The sequence below is a fragment of the Hippocampus comes genome, unplaced genomic scaffold, assembly GCF_001891065.2.
Source record: "Hippocampus comes isolate QL1 unplaced genomic scaffold, H_comes_QL1_v1.1 scaffold7, whole genome shotgun sequence".
Lineage (NCBI taxonomy): Eukaryota > Metazoa > Chordata > Actinopteri > Syngnathiformes > Syngnathidae > Hippocampus > Hippocampus comes.
This window is the reverse complement of record NW_017842060.1, coordinates 1,829,268-1,855,778: the sequence shown is the minus strand read 5'-3', so window position 1 is coordinate 1,855,778 and position 26,511 is coordinate 1,829,268. Positions and strand designations below refer to the sequence as shown.

Genomic DNA, 26,511 nt, shown 5'->3' with positions numbered 1-26,511 from the left:
CACACACACACACACACACACACACACACACACACACACACACACACACACACACACACACACACACACACACGCAGACAAAATGCTTACCTGCATGCTCCCGTCATGCCATTCTTCTTCAGAGTCCTGGAGTGAGGAGTAAAAGGGAGGGGTGAATATTGTGGGGGGGTGGGGGGATGCATTGGTATGGTTCTGCTGGTCCCCCCCCCACCCCACCAATACTACACTCCACAACCTCCACGACTAAGCGAGATTATCGGACGCTGTCCCTCTGCCGCTAATCCCGGCCTGCAGCAGAGGTACTCTGCAGGTAGCGCCATTCTGACGTCACACCGCCAATCCAACCGGCAAGCTGTCCAACTGCAAACATGGCCGCTGCAAATCCCCTCACACACACACACACACACACACACACACACACACACACACACACACACACACACACACACACACACACACACACACACACACACACAAATTAGGGAACATCGAAAGATTCAGTCAATCCTGTCCCAGGACGATCATTTAATTTCTCCCATTGGAAAATAATAGGAATAGAATTAGTCTGCTCCTGGGTCAAACTGCAGTTATCATAAAAAATGTACAGGTAATGTTTCAAGTCGAAACTAGTAAAATTGATCTTCCATGTGAAAGTGGCACAAGTGCAAAAAGAAGTTCATCGCTTTGCAAATAAACATTAGCCGTCAAACACGTGTAAAAAAAAATCTAATTCATAAACTGTTTTCAATCGTTGTATTCTGATTAAGTGATTTAGTTAATCAGTTTCAATTAAGTGTGCAAACATTTTCCAAAAAATAACCACTTAACCTTATTTATTGTCTTATTGTTATGATTGTCTTACAAGTGCAGGAAGTTAATTTTGTGTGCTGTGTGTTTGGTTTTGTATGTGTATCGTGTATTTTGTGTGTGTTGCAGGTGTTTGTTTCTGTATGCGTGTATTAGTCTGTTACACGCGTGTGTTCGTAAGCGGCATGTACGTGTGTGATACTGCGTGAGTGTGTATTTCACTGTGAATGTTTTGTGTGCCTGTTTTTAGTTTGAGAACAAAAACCTTGATTGATTTTCCCAAACAAACAAAACTTTGGCTTTTGAAAAACTCAATCGGAGGAAAACAAAAAACACTCATACACACAAACACACACACACTTAATATGTGTCCAGATCAGCAAAATGTCCTCCTCTTAGACAGCATGCAACCTATTGAGATTAATGCTCTCTGCTGGTATTTGAGTCCCTATTTAAAGCCAACATCGATCCGTGCGTCCCTGAAACTTCGTGAAAGTACCTCACCAGCATTTAGCCAGCACGCACGCACACACACACACACACACACACACACACACACACACACACACACACACACACACACACACATTGAAGAGTGGAGAATAAGTGCTGTGGTTTGCAGATATGGTAGCATTCTTATTAAGGTTTGCGAAGGCCCTCTAAAAATTGCTTCGTTAGCCAAGAATAGTCAATGGACATTTTGAGGGCTTTTGCAGACTTAAAAACCCACCAAAGTTTACTGAAGTCTGCATCCTCGGAAAAAAATGACGTTTCATAAGTGGAATGGTTGGAAGCCCCGGATTCTTTTTTTTCCCCTCAAAGCCAAAAAAGTCCGAGAAAGTCATAGCCCTTTATATACAGAAAGATTGCCATTTTGGTTTCAAGTGGCCATTTCGAATCTGTATTTTGCACTCTAGATTTTTCAAGAATTCAGCCCGACAAAGCCCCTTTCACTGAGCTACATGAAATTTGGTAAGCATGTCTATCATGTGGAAACCCGCAAAAAAGTCTGAGAGAGCTACAACCCAAAAGATACAGAAATGTTGCACTTTGGTTTGAAGGAGATGTTTGGGGTCATTTTGGTTGAAATGTGGTTTTCACAAGAGAAGGAAATCCAAGGTCCAAAAAGGAAATCCTCCGTTTACATGACAACTTGTGCATTCTTTCTCTCCCCTCGCTTGTCATTTCCTGTTTTTCATCACACCTCTTGTTGTGTTTCTGTGATGCAACAATTTGATCTCATCAGAGGAGAAGAATAATGGCCTGAAGGATGTTTGCTGGAATGACAAGATGGCACAGGTGCACGTAAAGTTACGGTAAAGTATGCGGGAAGTGGGAGGGTAAGAAACCGATGACACACGTTTTTTTCTCCCCAACATGTCTGTCAATGTAGCGCAAATGTGACTTTGAGTTTCCTCTCAGTGACATGTAAAGTGTTTTTTTTTTTTTTTTACGGGGGTCTTTTCAAAGGGACTAAAGCACAGGTGTTTCTTGCACTCACACATGCTGCTCTCAAAGTGCCCCAAAATCATTTCCTACCAAAGTTGACCTAACCTGACAATTTTTTTTCTTGAAAAGTACGCCTTGAATATGAACATTTAATCATCATCCGCACCTCTGAATCAATCTTTGGTTAGCATATTTTGCTCCACCAATCACATGGGTAGACATAGAGGTCTATTTAGCTCAACCAATCAGAGGACAGAAAAATGCAGATGTCACTGTGAGCCACACGTGTCCAACTTGGGCCCTCGGAGGCCATCATCTTACATGTTTTAGATGCTGGGCTCCTGGATGAACTCAGTACTTTAAAGCAAGCAACTTTGATAAAAACAAAACAAAAACGACAAAAAAAGAAGACTTTACGATCAAGAACTAAGTTAGGCAAAAAAAACAACCTAAAACAAATGTCGTAAATTACTTCTACAGGACGTAGGAGGGAACTACAGATGACAAACATTGCCACGCTATCACTTTGCCATTTTGATAATATCACCTCATTCCTTCGCCATCAACGTCAATATGCTAATAGTGGCTGCTAATTGCTCCGCTCAGGCTGATTAGCTATCGATGTGCAGTGTTAGCAATCTGCCGCCCAAACTGCTTATTTGGCTTCTTCAATGTAAATTTTAAACATTGTCCGTCAAAATACAATTGAAGTGTTGCTGTGCTTTTTGCTTGTGCATAAGTGAAAGTTTTAAAATGTACAATTATAAAGGTAAAGCTCATGTGTATTATTTGTCTTGAAATTATTCATTTGTGTAAATAACATACACAACAAGAAGTAAAAGAATAAGAAGCTAAAGAAAGAAAAACTTGTAAGATTGATGTTTACGTGTATTAGTGACAACATTTCATGTTATGTGTTTTGTTGTATTATTGTTATTTTATGTTCTGTCAAGTGCTTTATTACAGCAACAGCTGTTGTGTCAAATAAAGATGTGTTTTGAATTATCCTTCCCAAGGTGTGGTACTCCCCCTAGTGGTACTTGTAAAAAAATCTGTTGAATTAAATGTTCAAATTGTTTGTAAAGTGACAGCATCTTAAACTTTTATTGAATGCAGTCCATTGCATTTGTTAAATACCGTTCGGCTATTAACTTTTAAGTAAAAGACTGTACATTTGCATTAAATAAATTCAAACACTTTGTTTTAAAACATTCATTGAGGTTCAATGTTTAACAGTTGAAGAGAATCATTAGTGAAGTACCGGTAGTTTTTTTCGCATACAGTTGGGGAAAACATGCGATTGCGTCATCAAAAAGAATCAGGGTTCAATGAGCGGCAGCAGATGGTAGTAATACCAAATATGTCCACAGGGTGGAGCCATGCATTCAACGAACAGAGTTTGAAGGGTGCCAAATGAGGGACGCAAACCTGATTGCTTGCGGTCACAGGGCGCATTCTTGACCACTTGCCAACTGCCGAACAAGTAAGATGAGGTGACAGAGTAGAGGGGTGTAAAATGTAAAAAAAAAAAGTTGGCGTTTACTTGTGGTGCATGTCCTTAAACCGGGGGTCGGCAACACGCGCGGCTCCAGAGCCGCATGCGGCTCTTTAGCGACATCTGGTGGCTCCCTGGAGCTTTATAAAAGATTTTGAAAATGGAAAACGATTTTGATGGTAGGCTAATATAGCTCAAATAGATATAGATACATGTTGCAGCTACAAAAAAGGAAAGCTGTGGTGCTGGTTTTTTAAAACGTTCACTTTTTTATGCTTTTAACAGTTTCAACAAACAGACAAGTCTGCGTCTGACTCGTGCCTTCTCTCTTCTCGTTCAACTCGAGAGCCGTTCAAAGACAGCCTCCGAAAAACGGAAATTCATGATTACTTCACTGACAATAAGAAAAGCGAAAATAATGCACCAAAATAAAAATTCAAGCGAGGAAATCACAAAATAAATTCTATGGGGGCGTTTGTGAACACACAACAAAGGAATGAATAACATAAACATACAGCATGTGTTTCCTTCATCGTAAATTTTATGGAGTGTTTTTATTTTTTTGCAGCTGCAGTTTTTTTTTTTGTCCTATATGTCTCTTACAACATTTTGATTTGGCGACCCCTGCCATAAACCTACAAATATTTTTCAAAACGGGTGATTCTAAAAGGAGTTTGGTATTGTATCCTCACAACCTCAAATTTATTCCTTGATGGGTTTTTTTTTTCCTACAGGGTGGCATTTTAAATTACACTTTAAAATGATCAAATCGACTCCTGGAAGCTCGATTAAATTTTCAAAAACAGCTGTTTCAGGCAGACACAAATAAACAAATACAGTGATACCTCAGTTTACGAACATAATTGGTTCCGAGAAAGTGTGTGTAAGGCGAAAAGTTCTTATTCCGAACATTTATTTCCCATAAGAAACCATTAAAATGAGAATAATCCGTTCCTAGGTCCACATAAAAAATAATTTTCTACTAAATAAGCCTTAAAACTGCACAAAAATATACCTTATTTTATGTATAATGAATGTGCAATTGTATTGTAATTAAAGAAACACTGTACACTGTACTGTATAATAAAGTCATTTTATTTTCCTTTGTGATGGTATTTAATGGGTTAATGGATGACGAACTTCCAGGGTGCCTCTTGATGATATCCGAGTGAAGTTGCCGTGCTTTCTCGGCGATAATACCCTCACTCACACTGTCCCCTGCTAGCTGCTTTTCATTTATCCAAATTAACAGAAGTTTTTCAACCTCTTCTATTGCCTGAGACCGTTGCTTAGACAACACAGAAACACCCTTAGCCACACACGCACCCTTAATAGCTCCCTTGTTCTTCAGGGTGGAAGCAATGGTAGACTTAGCTAACTGATACAGTACTGTGATGCTAAGTCACGCAAACGCACACTTCGTTCGTGTTTTTCGATTATGTCCTTCTTCTGCTCGATCATAATTTTCGTCTTCTTCGGCTTAACACTAACTTGTGGTGGGGTCTTTTTCGGTCCCATAATCGCAAACGTGCACTCTATATGGTCCAAAATGTCGCTCAAACAAATCACGTCCTCACTCGAAGAAAGGGGGTGACGAAATGGGACGCAGTTGAGCGTGCGTCAGCTTCTAGTGGCCGCCACCGTGGCACTGCTCGATCGCGTGGTGTGTTCGTCCGCCGAAAACTAGTTCGTCCACCGAGACTATATGCTCGCGAATTTAATGTTTGTGAGGCGAAAAGTTCGGAAGCGGAAGCATTCGTAAACTGAGGTATCACTGTACTGTACAGTGCCATGTGGACAAATGTTCATTCATTTTCTGGCCCCAAAGTGGGTGCCTTAACGATGTGTTAAGTTAATTTTATCTGTAGTTTTATTGTCTTAAGGTCTTCCCATGGTTCCCCCAGATCAACGCCCCAAAGCTACTTTAGTTGGAGCGGTGGCTTACGAGCTAATTGGATGTGTTCCCAAGTATGGTCATGGTGTATTCATCTACATTTTAACAGAAAAATATCCGCTTCCTGACCTTTTTTGGCTTGTGTTCCCCAGAACGTTTTTTGTCATATTGAACAGGTTGCAATGTACATTTGTCAGAACAAAAGACAACGGGGGAATTCGTTCGGATGCTGCGTTTACGTGTGCGTCTGAAAACTTGTAACCTACAATGTAAATTGGTGATTTTCAACGTTGTGGTCAAATTTGTTGCCAAACATATGTTGGCAACGTTAGCTTATAAGTTTTTTTTCAGAAACTGTTTCCTCATTATTCATTTGGCTGAAGAAATTAAAACTTTCGGAGTTCCTTCAGATGTTCAATGCACAGTCTACTTTACACGCAAGAGTAGTTACCCAGCGATTATCTCCCATATATGGCCATGTTGCATTCAATGACAACACAAAAACAGGTTGTATCGTGTATTTGTCGGAACTCCAGGGGAATTCGTAACAGTGCCGCGTTTACGGGTGCGTGTGGAAACCCTGTAAACTACGCGGGGACAAGGCGCTTTCCAACGTTCCGCTCAAAAATTGTTGCCAAACACCCATAGGTTAACGTCAGCGTCGATAGTTGAGTAATTTGCCAAAAATGTACTCATATTTGTCTCATTTTAAATTCGCCAAAGGCGAATTTAGATTTCGAATCTTTCGTTTCCCGCAGTTTTTGAACGCCCCGCCGGTGCTTCAGCTCGCCATTAATTCTGATTTTGAGGGGAATGTTCATTCAAAAACGATAAACCAAAACAACACGATAATTAAGTCTTATAATGTCGCTCGGAGACGGTGAGTCTGCGAGGGCACACAGTGCTCACTTTGACGAATCTCCAAAATTCCAAGGGAAGTTCCCCAGGAAATCCCCCGCTCGGTTATATTATCGTCGACGGCGTGAAGCCACACCGCCCTAACAACAGTGCCACTTCCTCGGATACATTCGAGAGGAAAACGCGGGTCGGGAACCGTCGCGTGGTGGATTACTAAAACTTAATTCAAACCACGATCGAGCCTCGCGCAAGAATGGACCCAGCCGACGCCGACAAGAAGCGGAGCTACAGCACGCTCAACACGCTGTACCACGAAAGCCGGCAGGAGATGGAGCTCCTGGCCAAGCAGCTGGCGGCCAAGGACAACATTATAGCCGAGCTCAAGCTGAGGCTAGCCGGCCACGAGAGGCTTTGCTTGTCGGTGGGCGACAACCAGTCGGTGGTGGTCGGGCCGTCCAAGTCTCTGCTGGATAGTTTGTGCAAAGAAATCTACAAGCTGAAGCAGAAGAGCAACGAGACGGATTTGAAAGTGGTCAGACAAGAAGAGGTGCATATTTCGAGTTCGTTCATTGAATGAATTTGTAGTTATTGATGATTATTATTAGCATGACTAATACTGGCTGAAGCGGGGTTTCTCAATCTGTGGGTTAGGGTGTCGAAATGGGTTGCGTGGAAGAGATGTGGGGTGTCGGGAATGTCAAAGTACCATTTTTATTGTTCGCTAAGGTGGTGGTATTTTCCTCGATCAACATTAAAAGACTTGAATTCTTCTAGGAAAGAAATGTAACCGTTTTACAGGAAAATCTTTTTTTGAGAATCGAATCAGAAATGAAGTTGTATTTTCAGAGGGGAAAAGATGTCAGAATCAGATAAGAAAAAAGTCGTCTGAAAAACGTTTGTGGGAAGTAGTCACCATACGAGAAAAAGTAGTGAATAAAAAAAAAGCAAACATGTCACATGTTTAATAAATCAATTATTGAGCACTCTAACAAAAGTTAAAAGATAATTCCAGGTGTGTATTTTAATGCAATTACAGTATTCACCTCGGGAAAAATCCTGAATAAGGCATCCTTTCACAATGGTAACAAATCAAAAAAAAATAAATCCTTGAGTGTGGATTCATTGCAGTTTTTCCAATATATTAACAAATGCAAGGAAGATATTAGATGTCACCATACGAGAAAAAGTAGTGAATAAAAAAAAAAAAGGTATTAGATTTTTTTTACAATGCTTAAAAAATGCGCAAAATAACAAAGAGTGGACTGGTCTTTTTTAATCCTAACAGAAATGGGGGCAAAAAAAATTGTAATCGAATTTGAATACAGTTGAATAATTCACACTGTTGAAAATAGACTTTGAATTCACTGCAACCTTGACACTAATTTTCCCACAATGCTAACAAATGCAAAAAAAATTTAAAAAAAGATACCCTGGATTTTTTTTTTCAAATAAATTTTCACAACACTATCAAAAAACAAAAAGGATTTGAATTTCATTTGAATGGTTCACAATGTTAACCAAAGTGAAGCAATCTCCTGTATGTGGATTTTAACACAAATTTTGACAATAGCCCCCAAAATCTTGAATTTGGAACACAATCCATCTTGCCCTTTTTTTTTTTTAAAACACTGGTAACAAACTTGGTTAGTGATTGCAAGTGTTTTTACCAGGAGATCCAGAGACTGAGCGAGCAGCTGTGTCAGAAGGACGAGCAGCTGGAAAGCGTCAAGTGCGGCGCAAAGAGCCCCGGGGAATTGAACGGTGATCCCGAAAAGGAGCTGGAGCTCCGGAGGTTGCGCTCGGCCGAAGCCACCAGGACCGTTCTGTGCACGTCGCTGGCCGAGGAGGCCGAACAGCTACGGGGCCAGCTGGGGGCCACCGTCCAGGTGTGCCGCCAGCTGATGGCCAAGCTGGAGAAAAGCAAAGCGGGCAAGGCGCAGGCGGGCGAGCAAGCCGCGACGCAGGTTGGCGCCCTCCGTCATCTGTCAACAACAATGAGAAGAAACAATTTGTGCGGACACTTTGTGTCAATGTTTTGATATCGGTGAAAGATTGTGTTTTAACGCGAACAAAAATATTTCAATAAGTTGATATAGAGGTTCGATGATTAATCACCAATTAGTCAACGATCAAAGGAATCTGACCATTTTTGATCATCGACAGATCAAGTGGTTATTAAACTCATCGTGAGTTGCACCCCCTCGATTGGTTAACAGTAACGATTGCAGAAAAAGTGGTGAGATTCGCAGAGGAACATACGATAGGATAATGATAATTATCATTCGCGGGGGACTTTGCAAAGTTGTTAAAAATGATGATAATTTTACAAAAAGTGGTAAGACTTGCAGAGAAAATACGATATTATGATAACGATTAGTGGTGTAACTGTAGCGGTAACATGTATGATCTGTTCACAACAACGCAAATATGAAAAGTGGTCAGACTCGCTGAAGAACATGAAGGCAAGAAGTGGGTTTTTGATTACTGCTAATTACCTCGTCGAACGAGTCAATTACTAAACTGAAATGAAAGTTATTTGCAATTCGAAAGCAATTTTTCGACAGTGCTAACAGAAAAAACAGTTTGGATTTGAATGCAAACCTCCTTGCAGTTTGTCCTCAGCGCGAACAAAAAAATCCTCCTCGTTTTTACACATTTCTAACAAATAAAATCTTCAATTCAGATTTTAATGCTAATTCCATCCCTCATTTTCCATATAGCCACCCGAGTCACCTGACAGATCTACGAATTCCCAAATCCGCCAACTTGAGGACGAGAATCGGCAGCTGAAGCAGCGTGTTGCCTACGTAAGAAAAACTGTGAAAAAATGTGTTCAACAACAACAAAACAACTTCATAGTGAAATGCCTTCCAACCGCTGTGTGGTTTCAGGTCCAGGGCCTGAACTCGCAATGGCAGAAGTACGACTCCAGCCGGGAGGACTACATCCGAGGACTGTGCCAGCGGCTCAAGAGTGTGGCAGCGACGCGCCCTGCTCCTTCGCTCGCCTCGGCCGGTGCCGGTGCCGCTTTGCTCCATCAAGAGATTTCCCGACTTAACGGCCTGCTGGAGGACAAACTGAGCGAGTGCGCCAGGCTGCGAGGAGAAGCCCAGGAAGCCAGCAGCAAAGACAGAGAACGCATTCAGACGCTGGAGCAGCAGGTCGGTGCGAGCTTCACCACGGACAATTGTTTAACATTAGAAAGAACCAGTTTTGTAAACAATTAAAAAATATATATATATATTCTTTTGTAGCCCTTTTGTCATCTGCAAAAGCCGTTTCGATCACGGAAAACCTGATGCTGGCTTATCAGCATATTGTTTTTATTTAATTGTTGTTGGTTTTTTTTTGTTTGTTTTTTTTTTTTACATTTTTAACCGATTTGAACTCTTTAAAATACATTTTTGAAACCCTTTTGAAAAATATTTTCAAATGTCAATTTAAAAAAAACAACAACAATTCCAAATGTTTGAAACTGTTTTTTGTAAACTTTTTTTGACGGTGTGAAGTTCAAAGTTTCAAAAATGTGAAAATAAATGTGGGTTTGTTTGTTTGTTTGGTTTAGGTACTCATCTACACGGAAGATTTTAAGTCTGAGCGGGCCGACCGGGAGCGAGCTCAGGGACGCATTCAAGACCTCAAGGAGCAAATTTGTCACTTGAAGCAGCAACTACACAAACAGGTGAACAACCAACAGCTAACAATTGCCAATGCACCCACACTTTTTTTTGCTAGAATGATTTTCTGTCACTGAAACTGTACTCTTACGAATTTTTATCCCCCATGCTTCCTTTTAGTGTCTCTTTTTGGTGACAGAAATAAAGGTTTTAGGCTGTATTTCGGATTAAAAAAAAAACAATCCAACAATTTTGCTAGTAGTCACAGGCTTTTTAAAATATACCAGTATTTTGTATAATTTTTTTTTTAAACAATGTTAAGGTTTATTTTCTACATGTTAAGAGCAAGGGGACATCTTTTTGTTCATGATATTTAAACTTTTCTGGAAACATTTTGTTTTTCATTTTTCAGGAACTATTTTGGAAATAAACAACTCAAATTTTTGGTTCGTTTGGTAGCTGTTACCAGTTTTTGTCTTTTTTTTTCAGTGGCGAATCCTAGACTTGTCGGACGTATTTGTTAAATTTTTAGGGATTTTCTTTTTATGCGTAAAGGGCATGTAATGAATTTATTTTAATTTTTGCAGCTACGGTAACCAGATTTTTTTGGGTGATTATTCCTGAATAGTTTACAGTTCATAACAGAGAGCACAAGTGATACACTTTTTGGAGTCACGCAAGATTTTCAAGAAAAAAAAAATCTTGAGTTTCTTTAATACAATTAAATTGCAAGTTATGAAAAAAAATGGTCACAGGAACCAGACTCGTTACGCATGCACTTTAGATCACAACTCCATGATGCTATTCAGTCATTTATCATTAATGTCCAATCATGAGGGGGGGGGGGGTTTGTCACGTGTTCACAACACGCTAACGGCTACAAAACGTCTTTGGCAGGGATCGACTCGAGAAACCAGGGAGGTCCCCGTGTGTCACGTGCACATCGGTCACCGAGTCTCGTCGTCCTCTTCCTCGCGACGCCACCACCGGGACGTTGGGGATTGTTCGGGGGTCCGGAACAACACGCCACGTCTGTTGGCTCCCTCCGCGGCGGTTCCCTCGCCACCGGCTCCCTCGCCACCGGTGCTACCGCAGGATGCCGCCCTAATGGAGGTCCCATCAGATCTGCAGTGCCCACGCTGCTTGGCCACCTTTAGCGAGGATGACGCCGCCCGCTATCTCAACCACTGCGAGGAGTGCGCCACCTTGTGAGCACGACTGGGACATTTTGCGCACTACATGGAATACCTCAACCTGAACAAAAAAGATTTTTTATTATCGGTGAGAGTCATTTAAGCCTTTGAGCTAAGGTCACGCATTAAAGTCTTAGGCCACCGTGTGGTTTGGAATAGGCAAATTTGTGTATTTTGGGGCGGGAACCTATCGTCGTTATTTGCTTGACTACTTTCTGCTTTTTTGCTGTCAATATAAACAGATAGTTTCGACGCCAATACCGGTGACCAGTACATATTGTTAGCCTAATTGCCTCAGTCGGTTTCGGTCGATGCGGAAAAAGAATACAGCATTTTTAAAATCAAAATATTTCCATCAAACTGAAAAGCTGAAGAGTTTGTTCCGATAAATGGTAAACTTTCAGAAAAAAATACTTTTATGATCACAATAGCGGAAACAATCATTGTAATGGTCGCCAAAGACTTTATTCGCGTACTTTGAATGCAAACTTTATAAGCTTCCTCTTGTTGAATCACAAAATCTCACTTGGTGCTAGAAATCTATTCATAATTTATTATCATACACAAAAGCCATAAGATATAGTTCTACTGTTAGATTATTTTAATATAAAATATAGAAGTGTATTTATTTAATTTGTAATGTATGCAAAGGACCCGATTTTGGAAGATATGGTGCTTTTTCCCCCCCCTCCCTCTGAGCTGATCATCTATTTTTATAATAAAATATTTCATAAATGATCATCTGTCTGAAATTTTCATTGTTAATTGATGGGACATTTAATACGCTTTTGCTTAGCTTCAAATAGTCTTTCAGGGCATTTTCACATTTGTGTGTTGCCTTTGCGATCATATTTTCAGTTACTGAAAAACATTCATAATGACTGCTTTTCTCCCGTTTTCATTGTTGGCTGCAAGATTTCATGGGATACTTTCACACATAGCCCGAATGCAAAATCACCACCGCCCAAAAACACCATTTCACAGGAGTGGCGGCTCATATTGGGTCGCCAACATGGCCTGTTCAGAAAAATATCTCACTGGTAATGGGGCATTGTGATTTCCTCGGAACTTGTCTAAGTGATCATTTGAAAATATTAACGCTTGCAGAGCTCAAGTTAAATCAGCGCTATTGATATGTATCTCTTTTCTATCGTGTTAAAATATTGTTGATCATTTTGGTGAGGAATAACAATCAATATCATTTATTATAGCATAGTTAAAGCATCTGGATAATTTCAAAAGTGTCTTTTGCATTAGCCACAACCCAAGATGTAGCTCGATTTTTAAAAAGGTCGATGACCCCAGAGCGTGTCATGTAGCATTTATATGCGGGTGGTGGGGAAAACCCCTCACCGTCTCCTCCTGACAGGGTCATGTGACACACACACACACACACACACACACACACGCACCAGCTGTCAGATGACTGGTATAGTATTACAAACACACAATGAGCAAACGGCAGGAACAAAGCAGTGTGTAGTATCAGTTTGACACACACATAGTGCATGAATCAGTTGTCACGGGTTCGGTGGAGTCGGAGCAGGAAGTCGGACATCCCCTGCTCAGTGCTCACACACAGGAAGTAGGATGCACACACATGCACAAACCCTAACAGACTCACTGAAACATGGAGACGCATGCCAACACACACGCTCGCTCACAACACAAAGATACACACAGAGACTGTGACAAGACCAAAATTGTTGTAGTCTACCAAAACGAACAAAATGAACATCGAAAAAAACATTCTAACAAAATAAAATACAAGCGACAATGATTTTTAAACGAAAACTAACTGAAATGGCATCTTCCATTTGTACAACTAACTATAATTATGGGGTAAACGTTCTTCGCTTTTGACATTGTCAAGTAAAGTCATCCATCAGCTTCGCAAGTTCTTAAGGGCATTTATTTTGGTATTACTGTATGTCTGTACAGAAAAAGAAAGGTCATACAGTTGTTTGAGAATTGTATGATTATTTTTTTAACAATACTTGGTGCACTCGACAAACACACCATGGATTAAAAAAACTAAAACCAATACTAAAACTAATTTACACCAAACACACACAAAAAGAAGCCTTTTTCATAAAAAAAAAAAACAAAAAAAAACATAACGAGAAAACTTGCTTCAAAACTAATTGATAATAATTTAAAAAAAAGTCAAAATGAAATATAAACTAAGGTCATATCCAAAACGATTATTCCCAGGACCAGACACATTAGCAAATGACACACAAAGCACAACTTGTGTGTGGTGTATAACAGCTCGCTGTGGTTGATGCGAAAAACCCAAAACTGTCTTACAAAAAGCACATACAGAGAATTCTGACTTTAAAGTCACAATTCTGAGATTAAAGTGAGAATCTTGCCAACCTTTTTTTTTCTACATTGGCCCTAATCCTCTTCCGTAATTACGGAAGAATACACCAATGTATATATCATGTATATAAAACACCTGGGAAAAAATGTGAAGATGCTAACTTAGCATTCGCCACCGTCCCACATCGTCGCAACGTGGTGACGATGACTGTCATTATCCGAACTGTGCCATTTGGTTCAAAGAAAAGACCCCAAAAAAGCCCCCACTCCCCCAACACAGTTATACCCTCTCATGTATCCTACGCACATCAATGCCTTCAGCCCACTTACATACAGTACGCGAGCGGAAAAATCAGCTTCTAAGTCGCCCACCTCACTGCTGTGGGAACTTTTGAGTGATGCCACGTTTGCAACCATTTCGAAGGCTGCCAGACATTTTGTGTGACTACCTTTAATCTTGGGAATGGGAATTTCCGCACAACATACACACACAATCACACGCACACACACAAACACACTGGCAAACAAAGACAAGAGCACGCAGAGACATACACACACAGACGCAAACACTTACACAAAACCGAACGCACGAACGTGCACGAACACAAACACACACACCCAACACTAAGGCAGTTAAATTTCGCATGCATGCGAACGGACCGACCGACGTTTCCACAATGCGTGGATGTACAGTACATTTGTGCATCTGGGTATAGACCTGCTTTCATGAGGGTGTATGAAAAGGCAAACAAGTTGTTTATTCGATCGTGTATTTGAATGGACAAATGTGAAAATGAGGCATATTTTACATTTTGCATGTGTACTTATTGAAGTGTCTATTTAAACAGTTTCTGGGAAAGTTTTCCATCCATCCATCATCCGAACCGCCGTTGCCTAAAAATAAATCAAAGAAAATGATGGCCGGGAACTCTTTTTGACATTCCCTTGCTGTGTTATGCTCATTTGCATATTCGCAAACAAGCGCCCGGCCTCCATTTGCATATTTGAAGGTGACACATGAGCGTTCCATTCATTTCTTTGATTCATTGAGGGCAAAATGAACACGAGGAGGCATGAGTCACTTGAGTTTCCAGCTGCATGATGTAATCAAAAGACACCATCATGTGTCATGTCACACTGGCGTCCGTCCCTTTTTTGGCGCTCCGCGTACCTTTCAAAGGAGGCAACAACCACACGGCGACCTTTCACTTCCTCAAGCTCTATCAGTACCAGACATACTCAACTTGACAGTACAGCCCTTAAAGGGTTTAGAGGGGACTTGTCGTCTATGATGGCTTGAATCCGCCTCCACAGGTTCCTGGTTTCTCTGCTGTCAATGAAGCGGTCAGTGTTTCTCCTGCAACACTGTCTCTTGGCCAACGAAAGTACAATTTTCAAACCACTGTTAGGACAAAAAAGGCAAGCCAATCACAGTATCAACTGCAAATGCTGCACTTGACAGTAAAACGCCGCCAAAGCGGTGAGGGCAATTTCAAAATAAACCCCACTAAATAAAATATGGACTGTAATGCCTTGGTACGCTTTTATTTTGAAGTTGTTCCCGGCAGCGCATCGCAAGCGTGACAACTGACGCCGTCTTGACTAGTATTTCCGACTTCAGTTGGGGGGCACTCATCGGTCAACCCTACAAAAAACACAAATAAAATTCCAGTTGCACCTTCTTTGGAAACACAGAGTAAAAAGACACGATGTATTCCGGTTTGCTCCATTTCCTAACTCAGATATCTAAGTTATTCAGGGGAATGATATTTAACCCACAAATGAGTATTTGTGTACACGTAATATCAATATTGTGGCCACAAGAGAAGTTTTCTTCCCACTCCTTGTAGGGGACTATAGATACCAGCAAAAATCTTTCTCATCTCTATGATCTCATTTCCCGCCGTCTGAGCATGAAGGGAATGTACCAGTACTCCATTTCACGACTTTCCCTTTGCACTGTACGACAACCAAAACCTGTGTAAGGTGTGACTCACAGTGAGCAGCTCCATACCACACCACAATGACTGAAAATAGAAATTTTAACTTCTAATTACTATTTAATTTAGCAATATATTTGTCATGTATACTTCTAAAATGATATGAAGCATAGATTAAAAATTGAGAGTGGTCCTCCAACGACTGCAAAGCGAACCTGATAAGTATCGTTAGGGTGGGCTAAGTGCTCACCAAGCATTTAATGCTAGTTACACACAAATGTGTCGACTAAAAGGCTCAAGTCAGAAAACAAAGGCTATTGCCAACCGAAAATCAGAGTAAGGGATGTTGCAGAGCTAAGATAATGGGCTGCTAAGCCTTGTTTTCAGCCAAACACGTACACAACGATTTGAAAACAACATTGCTCCTTTCATAAAATTAGGGCCGTTGCAAAGCTAAGCATATTTATGAAGACTGCTAAAATGCTAACTGACCATTTAGTGTTTCAGGCAACTTCACACACAACTGTGGCTTGGGCTACTCGACACACTCAAATGGTTAGAAACAACTTTGCTCCGTTCATAAAAACTCGGGCTATTGTAAAGCTAAGCTAACAGATAGGCATAGTCTCATGCTAACCGAACTATACAAATTTGCTTCCAAATGCTAAGTTTGTATGGTAATTTCATTCAGTAAATTCAGACTGTTTTAACATTTTGGGCAGCTGCTATGCTCAACCAATTAGCTCATTCGATATTTTAATGCTAACTGTACACAAATACGTTATCTAAAAGCACAGATGTTTTACTTATTGTTTTACATATTGTTATTCACAGTCCAGGTTTTACTCCTGTAAAACTTGGGACTGTGAAGCTAAGCTCACTAGATGCTAACTGTAGTTTTGTGCGAAGAGGCGAGCACCCTCCTCCCAAATATTATGCACATGCCAGGAAATAAGACAAGAAACGACACCCTGCCATACTATAGTGTATTCCATCTTTCAAAAAGAAAGACATGATTTCATATTACTTAACAATATGTTAAAAAAAAGTAGCCGGTTGGGCTTTTGCAGTGTTAATACAATAGACACTCTATAACCGATTTGATAGTGAGCTTTTTTTTTCTCTCACGCGCACGCACATACAAGATGGCTACGCAATGTCAAAAAAAAAAAAAACAGAAAAAAAGCATCTGGTAACATTTTTTTTTTACTCTTTTTTTTTTTTTTAACAGGATCTAAAAAAGGGGAAAAAAACACTGTCAAGTATTCTGAGTGGGAGCGAAGGGAGTGGACGCCATCTGACCAAAGCCCCTTTTGAGACGCCGTGTTTGGGGGAAGAGGTAGAGGGGGTCGACGAGGCGGGGATAGGACAATGGGATAATAAGCCACAATATTGTCAAATACAGCTTTTTAATTAACAATAATAATTTTCTTTCTTCCATTTTTTCATAATCATTTCAGACCATGGCTTGTTCAGTCAGAGAGAAAATGGCCGACGAAAAGCACACAAACACGTGAAGGTGGGGGGGGGGGGGGGGGAATCCCGGATTTTGCTTTTCTTCCGAGTTCAGCAGGTCCGTTGGAGGGATATGCTCAAGGAGCAGCGGGGGGCGAAGGAAGAAAGAGCAAGGCGGCATCGGGAACAAAACAGTTGGGGTAAACGGTTGATTGGTGGTGAGTGGAGGTATAAAGGGGGACGTGTGGTGGGCCTGTGTTTTTGGGGATGGACTGGACTCAGTGTGCTGCGAAGGTGGCCTTTTTCAAACTGAAGTTGGACCAGTTGATCGAGAGCCGCTGACGCGTTTGCCGGGCCGAGTCCAAACAGAACCTAAACAAACACATTATTATGACCGATTAGTAACAAATTCGGCAGCCATTTTAAAAGGAGCAACACCACAAGACACCATTATGAGATAAGTTTTTCTCCTAATATGCACACAAAGTTCAGTCAGCATATTGTGTGGAAAACAAGGTTTTACTTGAGTATTTGACATTTGATTTGGATTTTTTGAGCAACACATACAAGCGAGCAGACTCCATTGTCGTCATGCATGCCGCATCTCTAGTTCTCAGCAGTGTTTTTGTTTTAAACCGTTTTGATTGCGAAAAAATCCCCAGCACCAAGCTGTTAAAATGTGATGCTAGTCAAACTTCGGCTTCCCCATTGAGATCTATGATACAACAGCAGCTGTAATGACTTTGAAAATGGACAAAAACAAAGTTTTTCTTTGTAGGTCCCCAAAACAAAATGCCATCACAGGGATGGATCTGATTCAATCTTAGTGGTTGCAATCTACCTTTTTAAATTCAGAGTCCTGCTTTGTGAGTAAATTGCCTGACAACATAAGCATACATACCTTTTGAAATATTCCACCTCTCGCTCTGTCTCGTCCATCTCAGTGCTGTCCAGATCGATGTCTTTGGGCAGGAACACATCATCTAAAAAAAACAAACAAAAAAACAAAAAACATTATTATTTAGAATCATTTTTTTCCCTGAAGTTGTTTAGTTATTTACTGTCCACATCAAATAATTATTTGACCAAGTCAACATGACTACATTATACGTTAAGTGTTTCATTGTCATATCCTCCGTTCAGGCAGCAAAGGGACGGACGGACGGACGGGCATTTGACAAAATTCCTTGATTTATTGTATTGACTAGAATAATGGCCAAAGGATATTCATTCCACACAAATGCATTAATATGCTTGTTCCTTCCTGGAATCTTTGATTTGATTTGATTGATTTTGAAGTACAAGTCGAGATGACGTTAAGAGTTAAACCTTAAGATAGAAAAGTAGTATTTTTACAACCACAAAATTAAGAGAAATGTCATTAAGCTCTTCCAATGGCCGAGTCATACAGTAAGGAGTCCCAGTCAAGTCCAAGACAAAACAAACAAACAAAAAAAAAACCTGTCTAGTCTGGACTCGAGTACTACAGCCTGGTAAGATGTAGTTTCAGTTAGATTTTTTGGGGGTGGGGGTGTGGGGGGGGCATGTTCATTTTGTTTTTGTTAATATATATATTTTTTAATTTCAGCTTTAGTTATTTTGTTTGTCACAGTAAATGGAATTCTTCAATCAAGTGATGGATGAATATGTGTCACCCAGTAGGTAGATAGATGGACACCAACCTATGGAGGTGTTGATCTTGTCCCCCTTCTTCTTCTTGTTCTTCTTGGCTTTGCCTTTGGGTTGGGGGGACTCTGCGCTGGGCGGTTTACCGTTCTGCTCCGTGTGTTCCGACTGGGAGGGAGGAGGAAGATGAGGTTGAAGATGAAGAGGGGGCGAGGGCGAGGGGTTGGACGCGGGCGGGCTTCGCCGGTGGTCTTCCTTCAGCTGCCTTTTCCCACTGGCGCTCCTGTTGTTGCCCCTCGGCTCCGAGGGAGGGGCGGGCGCCTCGACGGGCCTGGTGCGCGTCGCTTTGGTCTCCGCGGGGGTGACGCCGCCGTTGGCTTCCGGATCCTTCTTGATGGGCGCGTGCTCGCACGGCACGAGCTTGGCTGCGGGCTTGGCTTTGACTTTGACGTCGGCGTTGTGGTTGTGGAGGTGCGAGAAGCCCCGCTCGCCGTGCTGGCTGTTGGCTCGGGATTCCGTCCGGAGGTCCTTGGGGCAGATGAGGCTCTGGAGGAGTTGCGACTTTCCGTTGCTCAGGTGGTCCAGCACGTTCTGCGCCGTCTGCTTGAGGGGCTGCGGGTTGTTGTTGTTTGGCGTCGGCGCCGTGTTCTCCTTTGCTTTGTCCTTCCTCTTCTTTTTGGCGCTGCAGTGCTCCTGCAGCCGGAGGAGCTCGCGTTGGAGCGCGGCCTCTTCCTCCTCCTGCCGCCTGCGCTGCTCCTCCTGCTGCGCCTCGGCCTCCTGCCGAGCCTTCTCCTCCATCTTCTTTTGTTTGTGGCGAGCCCGCTTGGCCGCTTTGGAGCTGGAGGCCGGCTTGCTGTCGGCACTGTTGATGAACTGCAGCAGGTCCTCCACCCGACGGTGGTCCTCCACGCCGCCGCCCGGGCCGTCGCGCTCGGGCGCCGGCTGCTGCTCCTCACGCTTGGGCTGCTCCTCCTTGCGTTTAGTCAGGCGCAGACGCAGCTTCTCCCGCATTTCGGCATAGTTGCGGCTGGTTGGCGCCGCTGGAGGCTGCGAGCAACAAAGTGATGGAGAGGGGCGGGGGGAGCGTAAATGGAACCATTTTAGATCTGGATGGACAAATGTGTACATTACGTATGCATGCCATATTTGTGTTGAGCATCCACAGCCGTGAGGTTCCATCTTGAACTTCAGTGACCAATATGAGTGTGAGAGCGGTAGCCCAAATTTACCATATTTGAACCCCATTCCCACCCGGGACATTCTAATATGAACAAGTCACATGGCACTGGAGAGGGCAGCATGGCTGACTAGGCCTAATTTGGACGGACGGTGTAGTCACTTTTATTGCCAGCAGTTGAGACTGGCTGATTTATTTTGAGGTGGCACTGCATTGACACCGTTGATAAAACACTGTTCAGTGACAATTTTAAATTACTACAAAGTGTCATGTCTACAGTGATATAATAAAATATTGACAAAACCGTCACAGATTCACTCACATTTGTGAAATCATGTAAATCTGTGTATGTATGCAAATATATATATTATTCAATAAAAACAATCAACATGACTGAATAATTAATTAGACTGGTCTACAGAAAATTTCAAATCAGTCGGCTGTGTCCTTAAACGGATGTTTGACGCTTATTTCAAAAATGTCTTTACCTTTTCTAACATCAGGTTTTTGAGATCTTTCCCCCCCAACTAAGTTTGACCTAGAAAATCTTGCGCAATACATATTTCACCATGTGTTGACATTTATAGTGATGACGTTTAATGGGGGGGAAAAAAAATCCACCTGTTGCTTAACTGAACCATTAATTTGTGAATATTACGACACATTATGATGATAACCTGACATGCAAGGGGAAAAAAATTGTGACTAAAAAAAGTAATCCAGGAAACTTTACTTGCATCTGATTTAAAAAACAAACAAACAAAAAAAACCAGTAAAAATTTGTTGGCCGGCGTTATTAACATAGTCTGATAGACGTTGACGTATTTGTAAATGGCTGGACAGCCATTGAGACAAAGTGTAAAACGTGAATGGACAGGCAGTCTTTTCTAAAAGGTATCGAAAGTGAATGGACAAATGGATGCTGTGCTGCTTTCTCACCCCGCCGTGTCCGAAGAACTCGCAGTAGCAGCAGTCACAGTACTTTCCTTCCTTCTGGTTGGTGGAGGTGGAGGTGGAGGAGCTGTGTTCCGAGCAGCTGTCCTCATCCTGGGTCTCCTCACCGTCGTAGGGCGGGTGCTCGTACGCCCGGTTCCCCTCGCACCGGTGCCCCTCGCATTCAGGATCGCTGATGGGGCAAAGCGATAAACATTCAGCATTCAGTCACCTCCGATTTAACGCGCGATATGCCGACGCACCTGCAGACACTGGGCGGGGCACTGAGCTGACCGTCCGACGAGGAGATGGCCGGCTCGGCCGGCGGGAGGCACAGACCGGGGTGGACCTCCCCCAGGTCCGGCGCTCGGGGGGCGGCTTGGGTGACTTGCCTGTGGTCCTCTTTACCCAAACTGTGAAATACATCATCTGGGCAGACACAAGAACACGACGGTTTTAGTCAAAGTCCATTTGCCATTTGCTGTCTTAAATATAACATATCTGAGCATGTGTCAGGAGCGACATTGAAACTTTGGACTCAAGGGGTTTAACTCTTGACCCTTGGGCTCTAACTTTTGACCCACGGACAACAACTCTCACCCCACAGGCCGCAACTCACATTATTCTTGACCATTGGGTCATGGGTTGTAATTCTTGGCGCATGGGCTGTAATTGTTGATCAAAGAAGTATAGCCCATGGGTAAAGTGTGCCAGACGCTGCGTCAAGAATTGCAGCTCGCGGCTCATGATTTACAACCTGCGGGTCAATCGGAACAGCAATTCCAGCCTGGGTGTCAAAAGTTACACGCCACCTTTTGTGTTACATTTGTGTATTTGCTGCATTGCCAATTGAAAATAGCGTCCTGTTTTTGAAAAGGATGGAAAGCAAAACTTTTTTAAAAAAATCCGATTCACTGATTAAATGATTTATCCAAACAACAATTAGTTGCAGCCCTGCAAAGAAAACAAATGCTATTGCTGCTCTGCTTTATAGCTTTGACATGTTAGTGGCCCTGCATATATACACATTTTTTTTTTCTGTCATGCAGCTCACAGCAAACCCTGTCACTTTTCCACAATGTCCTTTTACGGTGGAAATGTTTCTAGTAAGTTATGAGTCATCATTCTTTGACTGCTTCTTTCCAAGGTGGTAAGCATGACGCATGATTTAGTACTGTACGGCGACAGGAGGAGGGTGGGCGGTGGGGTAAAAGTGTAAATATAACGGTGTGAAAGGTACGGGGTTCAAGAGGGTTTTTGCTGCCGGATGCAAAAACCTCAAATGGTCGCTGGAAAAGTAACAGAGCCACAGAAAAGATCCAATTCAGTTCACATTGGAGAGTTCTCCTAAAATTTAACGTGAAAACCGAATCTCCAAAACACTTTTGGATGAAGGTCTACTTGTATAAGTGCTAACCTAGTCTGAGATTACCTAATGAGGTTTTAGATGCTAGGTGGATAGGTAGGTTATTACTTGACTGGACAGTGGTGGCGGTGCACGACACGGACGCCATGGACGCTGACGTCGCCAGGGCCACCCGGTTGGTCTCCATGAAGGCATCTTGGAAGTTGTACAGACACTTCTTCTTGGCGCCGCTCTTTTTCTGTTCGCGGGCCTCGGACGACGAACACGAGGACAGGGACGAGGATGACGACGAGGAAGGGTGGGGAGCAGGGGTGGCGGGAAGCAAGGGGTGGTGGTGGTGATGGTGGTGGTGGTGGTCCGCTTGGGGGCCGGCAGGCGTTGGCGGGAGAGGGACGTCGGCGAGGGGAGGGTCCAGGATTTCCCCTGGGAAAGTGGGAAAACATTCAAGGAGGTCAGTCAAAGCTTGGCTCGGAAGATATTTTGAGTCAACTCACTCAAAATGTTAATACAATTGAGGCACTATATTAGTCCCGTATATCATTCCAAATGCCATTTTGAAAAGACTATTCACATTGGCGTAGAGCGCAGTATAAGACCCGGTGCAAGTGCAACTAAGGCATGTCTGCCATCTAGTGGTGAACTGTGTGATTACTGTGTGTGTAAGCCCCAGGATTTTCTTTACTCATTCACCTCTTATTAGTAGAAAAAAAAAATCCGCAAAATATTTGGGAGTTGTTTGAAAATAAAAAAAAAAATCAGAGTTTTTGTTGTCAAGGGTGCCCTTAGAGCGCAACCACCAGTTGCCCATTCCAGATTCCAGACAGAGAAGAGCAGGAAGCGTTGCTCATGATGTTCAGGTGTGACACAGCAATGTGAAAAGTAACAGACGGACGATATAGAGACAAATACCACCACCTACAGGCCGCAGACATTCTGTCGCCTTCTGGCTAGTCAAGAAAGCCTCACCCACCTTGCAGCAACTCTGGCAGCAGCACTTGACTGATGGATTGATCCAAGCTCTTCATCACAGCGGCATCCCACAGACTTTCAAAGTTGAGCGAGAGGCACTGCAGCGAGTTGTTCCAGTCGCCCGTGCCCCCTCCGCCACCGGTGCTGCCACCGCCATCGCCACCAAAGCTGTTCTGGTAGACGTGCTCCGGGAGCGTGGGGCTGAAGGCCGGCTGCTTGGCTGCCGAGTGGTTGGTCATGAGGTTGGGAGGCAAAGGCTTGAGGAGGAGAAACAGAACATCTGTCAGGAGGTTGGGAATATAGGGGGGAAAAGACAAATACTATTCTGACTTTGGTCGCCAGGCATTTTTCCCCAAACTGCTTTCACCTTGTTGTGCGTGAGGGGAGGACTCGGCGGGTAAAGTGTGGGGTGCAGCAGCGGTCGGGAGAAGTTGTGCATCGGCAAGTGTCCGTGGATGTGCGGGTAGAGGTGGAGGGCGGGCCGGGCGGGGCTGGTTGTCGTCGACTTGCCCGTGTCCGTGAAAAACTGGTGGCCCATGGAAGGCGGGGGAGGCGCCGACTGGAGTCGCCCGGGGGGGAGGCACCCGGCTGGGCCCAGGATGTTGGAAGATATGGGGTCTTGGTTGCATACATGACATTCGCACGCATGCTGGACCTGCTCTACCTTTTGGTGGAGACACATGTTTGTCATGATGTCAGTGAGGGTGGGAAATATAAAGCACTGTAAAACTGTAAGATACAAAAACATTTGGGGAGGGGGGTGCAAGAAGATAAAAAAGAAAGAAAAAAAAAAGGAACTACTACAGTATAGTAGGGGTAAAATCTAATTAGGACAGCCACAAATAAACAAAATAAAATGTTGGTAAAAATCTAATAAGGAAAGCGAAAAGAAGAAAACTGTCTTTTGTAACGAAATCTAAGTTAAACAAGACTGTATAAACATTTACATCTTTTATATTTCTGTTTCTACAGAGGGTACGTTAACCGACAATTTTCCATCACTGACGAATTTTTTTAAAGGGGTGACGGAAAAATTTAAAGCCGTCCGTCATTTTGACAGGTTGAAAATTGGGCCATTAACCATAGCAGCAGTACGTCCTTCAGAATCTAGCGCGGCACTTTAATGGACATTTCCCACTGAAACTTCCACCACTGTACGTCTGGTTACGTCACCACGCTGTGATTGCGTAGATGATAGTGCGACAGATTTCTTGGTGGTAAACAGAGCAACATGGAAGGGAGTGTTCTTTCTTTCATCATGCTTTTTACCGTCCTCAAAATGGTCGAAAAGCAGCGGATGAAAAGAAGCTGGCGAATCTTGTCGTCTCTCCAGTGCTGGGACATGTTGACCGATATTGTACGGATATGGCGGATTGCTACCAACAGCTTAAGGGGCGATCTCCTAGCTTTGTTGTGGAGGCGTGCTATATACGAGGCAGATGGCGCGCGATGTTATGACGCATCACGTACCGCCCTATGTCATCACGTAATTACCGGGCAGCTCCCGTGTCAGTCTTTCAAACTGCAAGCGATATGGAGCAGAGGCGATCACAACCCGCCTCCCATGGCGTGCTGGTGGACGAGGATCGACACTGGCTAGTGAGCCTTTCCCACTGCCCAAAAATGCGTGTTTACCCGTGGTTTTGCGGCAGTGGGAAAGGGAGACTCTACTTTAAGAGAGAGAATCAGAGAGACAAAGAAGAACAATGACGGGTGGATAATAGACAGGAGACACGAAGGAGTTCTTTGAATTGTCATTGCAAGAGTTTAGTACAGTACGTGTTGTGATGAGGCGACTTCTGTTTTTTTGTGAACCACGGTCTCTCGTTGCCAAAAACTATTCACGGCCTCGAAACGCCTCAGCGCACTGTGATGTTTGGGTAGCAACATCACAGTGATATTTATTTTTAAAAAGTCAGCGAGAGAGAAGCCCGGCCCGACCCGAAGCAATGATTGACATTTTAGGCCCGAAATTCGGGTCGGGTCGGGCTCGGGCTTTAGATCTTACTTCTAATACAGTCCACCTTACTGTACAAATGAAGTTGCGTTGGTACCTGCTGCTGGTGGTTGTACGACGGAGGAGGACTGTTGGTCTCCTGCTGCCGCCTCAAGTCCTCTTCGTCACCGTCCGATGAGCTACCGCTGCTGCTGATGCGAGGTGACTGCGGCAGGAAAAAAGATTGACATAAATGATGAGTTGAAATGGTAAATATTTACAATATTCGCCACTCCGGAGAAGGGCCAATTTCATTGGCCAAAATTGCCCCGGCAAAGCCCGCGTCAAAAGCCATGGCCAACTTACCGCTGTGTTTTGTGCTGCGCTGACGCCGCCACTGCTGTTCACATCGCCGCGATGTCCGTTGACTGCCGTCACGCCGTTGTCACGGTAGCCGCTCACAGGGTACATGTCCCCGAACTTGGCGGACATTGGAGGCACTTCGTCGTCATCGCTGACGCTTGGCGGCCGAAGCGGAAGGAAGATTCAGGAATAAAATGACCTTCGATATCAGTGTGCACCTAATGCTAATGCATGCCAACATCAGTGGCGCCCCCTCCCTCTTGTGACATATGTGCATTGTTTGATTTAAAGTACAGTAAGCGCATTTCATCAAATAGTGGCATCTGCTGTTAAACGGAAATATGTTTATAAATCAACAATTATTCTGTATAATTTAAGGGACTAATTGGATTTGTTTATTAGCTATTAAAAGTCATTTAGAAGACAAATTTATTCCCAGTGTTACCATAATTTAAGATAATTCATTTTTTGATTTTAAATGTCATTACTAATTATTAATATTTACAATTTTAGCGAATATTCATTGTGTAATTTACAAAAATATTTTATGAAGTATAATTTTAAGGACGCATTTATTTCTTACATTGACATTGTTGAAATGTTTAATTGCATTACCATTAATATTTACACTTATTTTATTTTCAACATTGGAGTGTATTAACGTTTATTTTTCCAAATGGATTTTTTTTTTTAATCATCAACTATCAATAAATATATCTTAATGTACAATTTATTTTATTTCCTACATTTAAACAACTGTTTCTGAATTTTGTATTTTTTTTATCTTAATTATAATTTAGGTGACATGATTGTTTTGCATCTATAATTATTGAAATGTAATTTAATTACAATTTGAAGGACAAATTAATTGTAATTTTAAATTGGCAATAGTTTATTTGGGACAACTTGAGATTGCTTTCATTTTCAATTGTTTATTTCATGGCAAACTATAATTGAAATTTGTCGAACAATGTTGCGGACTCACAAAGTGTTGCCATCCCCGGCAGGTAGGACGAGTCGGGGATGCCGCTGGACGGTGATGGGGGAGCTTGAGTTGGAGCCCGACGGCGAGCTGCCCGAGGAGAGGCTGGGCGGGGGGCGCTCGGGC

At 42.7% G+C, this 26,511-nt stretch overlaps 2 protein-coding genes and 1 long non-coding RNA gene across 3 annotated transcripts in view; 1 reads left to right on the top strand and 2 right to left on the bottom strand.

The window, feature by feature from the left end:
- The window catches only part of LOC109510988 (uncharacterized), a 7,013-nt gene extending 1,481 nt beyond the window's left edge, over positions 1–5,532 (bottom strand). The window contains exons 1-2 of the long non-coding RNA XR_002167223.1: positions 5,142–5,532; positions 4,822–4,827 (exon numbers count right to left, since the gene is read on the bottom strand). This is a non-coding gene — a long non-coding RNA (uncharacterized LOC109510988). The remainder of the gene's footprint in view (positions 1–4,821; positions 4,828–5,141) is intronic.
- An 866-nt stretch (positions 5,533–6,398) lies between these two features.
- On the top strand, positions 6,399–12,054 carry tnip2 (TNFAIP3 interacting protein 2). Its single transcript, XM_019862685.1, has 6 exons — positions 6,399–7,050; positions 8,174–8,467; positions 9,224–9,310; positions 9,395–9,664; positions 10,069–10,185; positions 11,018–12,054. Exons 1-6 carry the CDS (start codon positions 6,757–6,759, stop codon positions 11,330–11,332), a joined length of 1,377 nt encoding a protein of 458 aa, XP_019718244.1. The 5' UTR covers positions 6,399–6,756; the 3' UTR covers positions 11,333–12,054.
- Positions 12,055–16,547: 4,493 nt separating this feature from the next.
- Positions 16,548–26,511, bottom strand: part of fam193a (family with sequence similarity 193 member A) — an 18,964-nt gene continuing 9,000 nt past the window's right edge. Inside the window, exons 13-23 of the mRNA XM_019862473.1 lie at positions 26,389–26,511; positions 25,407–25,560; positions 25,159–25,266; positions 23,472–23,768; positions 23,106–23,361; positions 22,202–22,558; positions 21,033–21,198; positions 20,776–20,962; positions 18,716–19,706; positions 17,935–18,016; positions 16,548–17,405 (exon numbers count right to left, since the gene is read on the bottom strand). The exon at positions 26,389–26,511 is cut by the window's right edge and continues 65 nt beyond it. Coding sequence (XP_019718032.1) covers positions 17,312–17,405; positions 17,935–18,016; positions 18,716–19,706; positions 20,776–20,962; positions 21,033–21,198; positions 22,202–22,558; positions 23,106–23,361; positions 23,472–23,768; positions 25,159–25,266; positions 25,407–25,560; positions 26,389–26,511 — 2,815 coding nt within the window. The 3' untranslated portion in view covers positions 16,548–17,311. The remainder of the gene's footprint in view (positions 17,406–17,934; positions 18,017–18,715; positions 19,707–20,775; positions 20,963–21,032; positions 21,199–22,201; positions 22,559–23,105; positions 23,362–23,471; positions 23,769–25,158; positions 25,267–25,406; positions 25,561–26,388) is intronic.